Raw genomic sequence first — 8,365 nt, 5'->3', positions numbered from 1 at the left:
AAATGGGTAAAGATGTTTAATAATATTGTGGCGGTGATTCACAATAATATTGACTGAAATTCAAAGATGAAGCCTAAATTTACTATATACAACGATTATGTAGTTGTGTTTTTTTTTTAAATATTTTCTATTATATAAACCACAGGTCGTCTGTGTTTAAATTTGGTGCGTGTAGGAACACCTTCCATGAGTTTACGTAATGCGCCACTGTTACGTAATCACAATAAATTATTAGGTATAATATCTGGTTATCTGATGCTAAGCGGGGCTTTGTTCTCTGAAAGTTATTTATTTGCAAATTCGTTGTACAATGTCATCCAATTGCATACAAATACATTAAAAGCCTCCGTCATGTGATGTATTACAACCAATTGAAATGTATCACGGTTTTTGTGCTTCTTTAACAACCAATGAAGAACCAGATTGTTTAAACAAGCAAGATAACATTGTACCCATAACGGTTTTGGCGGCAGTTCATTCATTTCTTCAACGCTGTCAAAATCTCATCAACGCTCACGTAATCGATTTACTGTATACAGTATTCTGACTGTATTTTGTGATTCCCCCGCTCTTTGAGAAGATGTTGTGGTTTTGCGTATTTTTTCACGTAGACCAAATGGTTGCAGTAGTTAATCGAGCACAGTGCTTAAACTCAGACGACAATCTAAAGGTTGGACAAGACACTAAAGTTAAATGGAAAGCAGGAAAAACCTCTTACTTCCTAGCGAGAATCATCAAAGTCAGTGGTAAGTTCATAACGATAATGAAGTGTAAATATTAATATTAAGGTTCACTTTAAAATACGTTTGATTTTATTACAAATATACTTAAGTTCATCATTTTAGAAACAATATATGTTGAAGAGTTTAAGATTATTATTGTAAAATTAGATTACATAGTTACTGCATAAATATCAAAATTTCGCCCTCTATAGCTACAGAAATTTAACTTCCTTCATGACAAAGAATGGTGGTACTTGTTTTGAAACAAGTGAAATAATATGAAATTGCCCTCATGCCCGGTCTTAATGGCCTGATTATACGGTGAGTATCGTATTCATTCAAATATAGTAATTAATATTTAATTAGACTAAAATATATTTAATGAGTAGGCCTACCATGGTCATTATTCCTAAAAGTTAATTAAAACTTATGTCAACAAGCATTTTCTTCATAATGAAATACAGTACTGTAGTAATAAAAAGAAGATTTAAACAGTGTTTTTACACTATTTTATAGAATGTTATGGTGTATGTTTAGATTATAAATTCCATGAACGAAAACAAATTTCATGTTTTTATGTGATGAGCAATAAAACTGAAACTGAAAATTGATTGGTTGATTGAAAACTAATATCAATTCAATACCGTCTTTAACAAAGACGATTGTGATGGTTGACACCGTAGATGTAAATATATTTTTCTATGCAAATATTTGTTGTTGACAAGTATCCACTGGTCACTAAAATCGTATTGATTATGCCAAGAAAATATTGTTAACATACCTTAAACACTGCAACATGTATGGATTTAAATAAACACAACTTGAATCTATCACGGACTAATTATATTCCTAACAATCGGTACAAGTACAGCACTCACATATAGTCAGACTCGAAGATTTATTATTATTATTATTATTATTATTATTATTATTATTATTAGTATTATTATCGTCATCATTACTATTATTATCATTACTATTATTATATCTTAAGTACATCCTAACAATCCAAATCTAACATTAAAATATATCTTCTTCAACCATGGTTGAATAGACATAGGCCTAACAGTCAGAAATAATACTTTTGTTATAACAATCAACCTTAATCTGTTTAACAGTGGTGGGCGTTAAACAAAGAGCGTTTTTGCTACTACGTTCAGCTCACGAATATGGATGCACACGCGCCCTCTTCGTTTTCTCACAGGTAATATAAGTCTGTGGTTATTTAAGATTTTCCACCATTACAGTTCTAGAAAGTTATGGTGGAAAATAACACACCAAACTGTAACGTTATTTTAACGCCAATACAGTACAGTTTAACGTAAAAATGTTAAGACTGGGAATGGGAAGTAGAAAAAAGCGTTCCCGTTTTTGTGTCTATTCATTTATGAAACTATAACAATAAATGACATCTGTTTCATATTCTTCAACAACAATCTTACGTGTCCTTTTTAATTGTTGATAAATTATATTCCCATTTATTACATTAAGTACTTATAAACAACACTATAACAGATTGGACCCTATACCAAAACTCTAAATGTAACATATGTTTACTAACCGAGTACATTATATTAAAATGAAACTCGCATAGGCCTATCCTCTGTTGTCTTATCTATATTTATGAAATTATACTGTAGATGTATTCATTTTGTTGATGTACAGTAGATGTGTTTTGTTTTCATTTATTACCATTGTACGTTACAGTATAAATAATGTATTAAAATGAAGCTCACACATTTCGTTTTTGAGGTAATTTATTTATAACAAAAATGTAAAGAACATATATCGTCGATACAATATCAAAGGTATACGCAACAGGATATTGAATAGGCCTACTGTAAAGATTGTACAGTATATAATGTTTGAAATGTCAAGTTGTATTTTTACAAAAACAGAATCATGTATGTTATGTCTTCAAACAGCAGGAAACGTAGGTCTACAATAAATAAAGTTAAAGAATTAAGCGAGACAAATTGTAGCAGATTAAATACATTATCAAAATGAGGGGTCGGGAAGGTCGTACGACAACCCCCACCCCCTAAAAAAAGTGTTCTGAAACATATATGCCGTGTCAAATTTATTAATGGAATAGTCTTGTTTATAATTAATCGATTTATTAACACTTTTCATGACTTATAATCAACGAAAAATTGACTTAGGCGCACCATATACAATAGCGTAACACATTCGGCGGCCAAAAATGAGCGGCGGTTGAAATGACCGAACACCCAAAAAGACTGCTGATGAATATTAATATGCATTTGTTATGTTTAATATAGTAATACTGGGTTTTGTTATCTTAATTTATAATAATAAAACAGGCGCAGGTGCTCACGGCATCCAGTACAGTAAGTTGTTAGTCTCAGCTTTTTTTTTTTTTTTTTTTTCACATTGTTTCATTTGATCAAGATATGCTTTCTTTTCCTTCCCTCTTTGTGCTTTCCCTGTATGTGGCCTTCTAAAACTGTTTTGAGTAGTAAGTAATCACATTCTCTTGTACACCATGGATAATAATCCAGAACCTGCATCTGAATGAATGAGGCCTAGTTATTAATAGGCCTAGTACCTCTGTTTCTGTTGTTGAATAAATTATACCTGAATATAAATAGTATTGTACTGTACGTTCTTGATTACTTACATAGGCCAAGTTAATCAATGCCGAAATAATTAATAATAATAATAATAATAATAATAATAATAATAATAGTAATAATAATAATTCTCTTAATAATAATAATACCGTAATAATAATAATAATTATTATTATTATTGTTATTATTATTATTATTATTATTATTATTATTATTATTATTATTATTATTAAAATAATCTAAATGTATTGTACTGTACGTTCTTAATTACATAGGCCAAGGTACTAGGCTAGATTATAGATATGAAAAATACTGCACACTATCCCAGCAGTAATGATAAACAAAAAAAAAGTTATGGTTGGCAACTGACTGCAGTAGTGACACTGACCAATACCGAGATAGCGTGCGGTACCGTATTCCACTACCTAAAATATTTTTAATTATATATAATTATATATATATAATTATATATATCCATATATATATATAATTATATATATAGGTATATATATATATGTCTATATATGTATATATATATGTATATATATATTTTTCTCCAGAAACCAGAAACAGTAACAGCTTTTGTCTTTTCTTAGATGGCAGATCTGGAAAATAAAATTAAAATTGAAGGCCCTCAATCACCATTAACATATGCAGCATTGACAACACATGGGGATCAACCAACCGAATCGACAACCTTTATGGATATGTTGGAGGAAGTTGAGTGTAAAAAATGCAAAGACTTGAAAGAAAAACTAAAAGCTGCAGAGGCTGCAAACAAATTTCCCGGTATGTAATTTTATAATGTAGTGTACATGTATCGTTGTAAGGCCTGATCATCTCATGATAAGTGTTCAAGCCGTCATTAGTCAGACTGTCAAATCCTAAACGAAGTTGAACATGATTAAATATTTTCAGCTAAAAACAGTTATTTTTCCTTAGAGATTATCTGAAATGATATGAAAATAACATGTTCTGCATTTTATCCTAGCAGAAGAAAAAGTAAAAATTATATTTTATATACCGCATAACTTTTTTGAACACTTGTATTAGTAGTTTTATGTACAACTTTAAAATAAATATCAACCAAACCATGACATGGCAATGCACATTTAGGTAATAGTCTTCCAAATCCAATTGGGCAACATCTTTAACACATTGGAAGTGTTTCACCATGCCCTAGAACCCCCCCCCCCCCAAAAAAAATATCATAGTACTGTAGGCATACATGCAATATTGTTGGGAAATGCAACAATGGTATAAGCTTGTTCGTAAATATAATATATAATTTTTTTTAATAGAGCCATCAGAAGACGTATTAAATTTTATGGAGTCGGTGCTCTCTATATACAGACCTAGATCCGTTATGGCTGTGAGTATTTTTTTAAATTATATTTTACTTATTTTATTCAGTATTCTATTCATTCTAAAACTAAAGAGACAATTTAGGATTATCATAAAATGCATACTAATATTCCAATTTCTACTTTAAAAAAACGTATTTTAAGTCATTAAAGCGGTGTTGATATTTTAATGGATTTTCTACTGCGTACTGTTAGCATGGGGCCTTTAACCTTCATTTACATAAATGACAAATATTCCAATTTCTACTTTATAAAAACGTATTTTTAAGTCATTACAGCGGTGTTGACATTTTAATGGATTTTATTAGATTTTTTTTACTGCGTACCGTTAGCGTGGGACCTTTAACCTTCATTTACATAAATGGTAGTATTAAACAAATACTTATTTATGTAAGGATTTTACTAACGCAGCAACCAAGCCATTCTCTTCTATAATGCATGACAGCAAACAGTACAGTATGTGTCATTTATACATATGAAATTCCCTCGTACATCATAACCGTTTTTTTTTTTTTTTTGTTTTTTTTTTTTATTTATTTATTTATTTATTTTACGCAATAAGCTGGTTCGGTGCTGAACTACATTATATTGTGTAGTGAATAACTAGTGTATGGTCATTTTAAATATTTAACTTTATTATGGTTTCAGGCACAACAAGGTAGGAAGCGACTACTAAGTGGGTATGACGTGTATATTCCAAATGTGATGTGGAATAATATAGAATCCTCAAGTGGGCAGAGTGGAAGGAGATTGCTAAGAAATCTGATAAGGGCAGTTTTTACAGAATCTGAGCTTGCTGAGTCAGCTGGACTGGGACTGCGGAAACAAACGGTTGGCTCAAAGTCACCGTTGGACCCAAAGAAGGTTCAATGTCTAAAATGTGAGAAAAACGTTTGAATATATATTTACCAGTACACCATAGTTTCAGAGATACTAACACTGGTATAATAGAATGTTTGGTATTATGGGTGACATATTATATTGTAGTTCCCAATCATGTCCCAATCTTTCAAACATTATTTCCAGGAATCTAATACACCTCTAAGAGGTTTTTCATTTATAAAAATGACCCTTAAACTATGGTGGCTTAGGTGTCTACGTTTCAATGTGCTCCAGATCTTCACATGACTTGTCCACTCAAGTTACGTATTTACAAAATACATCAATAACAATTTTATTAAGAATGGTTCGCTTTGACCATCAAGAAAAAAATTATATTAATTATTGTCACTCAGAATAAGAACCTTGAATATACATGTTTGTTAATACAATTCAAATTGACCTGACATACCACCTAACAATGATTAAAACCGCTTTTAAAGAAAGAAATATATACAGTAGATTAAACTAGAGTCTATTATTAGAAAATTAATTAACAGTGTTTTTAACCTTATTATTTTGTGTGCAATATTTAATAAATGTTAAATGTTGATTTTTTTTTTCTTTCAGTATTTGTGAACAACTACTGCGAGAAAAATAAATGGGTGATTCCGTCTGTTACCGAAGTCAATAAGGTCTTTGCAGACGCCGTAGGTAGAGCAAGAAGCATCCAAAAACATACTTAAGTGTGTTAAATGCTAATGTGTATGTGAATAAATAACAGTAGTAATATATTGTAGTAGATGTAATTAAATACCGTAAAACCTCGAATTGAAGCCATTGGCTTCTTGTTTTTATTGTGAACTTTAGATGGGCTTCCTTTCAGAGATGGGCTTCTTTTCAAGATGGGCTTTTTTCGAGGCTACTTTTGGAAAGTAAAGAGGGGGGCTTCTTTTCAAAATGAATGCTGCAAATTTTGTGAATTTATCCTATAAAACAATAAATGAGAGAAACTGTAACATCAATTTGTATCGTGGAGTGGACTTAACTGATATTGGCACCTAAAGTACTGTATAAACCAAGCTTGTTTTTAATTTATTTTGTTTTGAAATTCATGTACAGTGTATGTACTGTACTATCTCGAAAAGAAGTCTATGCTATCTTGAAAAGAAGCCCATGGACTTCATTTCGAGATGGGCTTCTTTTCGAGGCTAATTTTGCAAACTAGACAGGGGTGGGGTGGCTTCAATTCGAAATAGGCTTTTATCTCTCGAGATTAAGCCAATTGGGCTTCAATTCGAGGTTTTACGTAAGTTAATTCAAACATTTTATACCCACGTACTTGGATTACTCTTCCTCAAAATAATGTTTTTATTCTTTAGGATATTAATCTATATGAATAAATCTATATAAATGTTGCTTGTTTAAATTTTCCAACCATAAGGTTTATTATGTAGTGAGGCCTCAAATATTTTTCGGCAAATTATACCGAGTGAATATTGGTATGTTATATAAAAGTAATTAACATCTTTTGTATATTTTAAATTAGTTTTACAGCTATTTATGGTAGGCCTATGTTTTTAAATTGATTTTTTTTAATGCGATATAAGTGAAATAGTATCAACTTTTTTACCACTTTCGGGTATCTATATGAATAAGCCTATGTTATTTTTCCCAACCTTGAGATTTACTATGTGGTGAACTCACATATTTGACTATTTTTGAAAATAATAGTACTGTATATCTATAAATGATAAGATAACATTATTGGTGTATATTAATTAAGTTTTAACTATTTAAAGTAAATATTTGTGAATTGAGTAAAATGAGGTAAAATGTAAAATAGTAACATTAGCTATTAATATCACTTCAAGCTATTTATTATAGTACTAATTAATATCACTGACAATATATTCAGGTAACTGCTTTGGATGTCAAAGTGAAGTAATAAATGTTTTGAAAGCTTGATAATTTAGGCCCAAGTCTGTTTTCTTTTATTAATAATGTACTCAAAGTAGGCAGATGTATGACAGTTGTAACTGCATGGTTTATAAATTAAAACAGCGCTTGTGAAATAGCTACAGTTACTTTCAAACTACCACAATGCAACTACCAACTGCAAAACTACTATAATTGTCTAACAACTAGAAATCGTCTACCAGCCGTCTACTATAAAAGAACTACAATTCATTTAACAATAATCTACTACAGAATTTTTACAATTCCAGCCATCTAATACAATTTACCTACCAGTTGTCTACTACAAAAAAAACTATACTATAGTAACTGTTGACTTATTAGCCTAATATTATAAAACTACTACAACTGACCTATTAATATTCGTACAAAACTACTACAAGAAAGTATAATACATACTCAAAGTATTGAAATACACGCCATCGTGTTGGGATTCAATATTTCGACATTAATTATGTCATCATCAGAATACTACAAACTACCTATTATTAGCGATATTAATCAATTAGTAACACTGCTACTACTCTACCACTACTACTACTACTACACTACTACTACTACTACTACTACTACTACTACTACTACTACTACTACTACTACTACTACTACTACTACTACTAACTACTACTACTCTTACTACTACTACTACTACTGTAGTTTAGGCTCGCATTAGCCTACTGTCTGTAGCCTGACCCACACTACTCTAGCCTAGCCTATAATGTGCCACACTACTTGGCACTAAGACTTGACAAAGTTCTTCAGCTTGACAAAGGTTGATAACCGAAAACGTTTGCTCACTATTAAATAAATAAATACCTGGCAACTTATTACCTTCTCTCCGGAGTTTTTTGTTTTTACTATTTTGTTTGCCAATGCAGCCTTCCAGTTA

The 8,365-nt window shown here is 30.7% G+C and overlaps 1 protein-coding gene across 1 annotated transcript; it reads left to right on the top strand.

The window, feature by feature from the left end:
* Window positions 1-3,889: 3,889 nt before the first annotated feature.
* On the top strand, window positions 3,890-7,470 carry LOC117114807 (BEN domain-containing protein 4-like). The gene is made up of 4 exons (XM_033258498.1): window positions 3,890-4,105; window positions 4,618-4,688; window positions 5,329-5,560; window positions 6,130-7,470. The coding sequence occupies exons 1-4, from the start codon at window positions 3,913-3,915 to the stop codon at window positions 6,243-6,245; spliced, it is 612 nt and encodes a 203-aa protein (XP_033114389.1). The 5' UTR covers window positions 3,890-3,912; the 3' UTR covers window positions 6,246-7,470.
* Window positions 7,471-8,365: the final 895 nt, after the last annotated feature.

Source organism: Anneissia japonica, unplaced genomic scaffold (genome assembly GCF_011630105.1).
Source record: "Anneissia japonica isolate Jap-2015-1 unplaced genomic scaffold, ASM1163010v1 scaffold251325_len469956_cov165, whole genome shotgun sequence".
NCBI classification, from domain to species: Eukaryota; Metazoa; Echinodermata; class Crinoidea; order Comatulida; family Comatulidae; genus Anneissia; species Anneissia japonica.
This window is presented reverse-complemented; position numbering and strand designations above follow the sequence as displayed.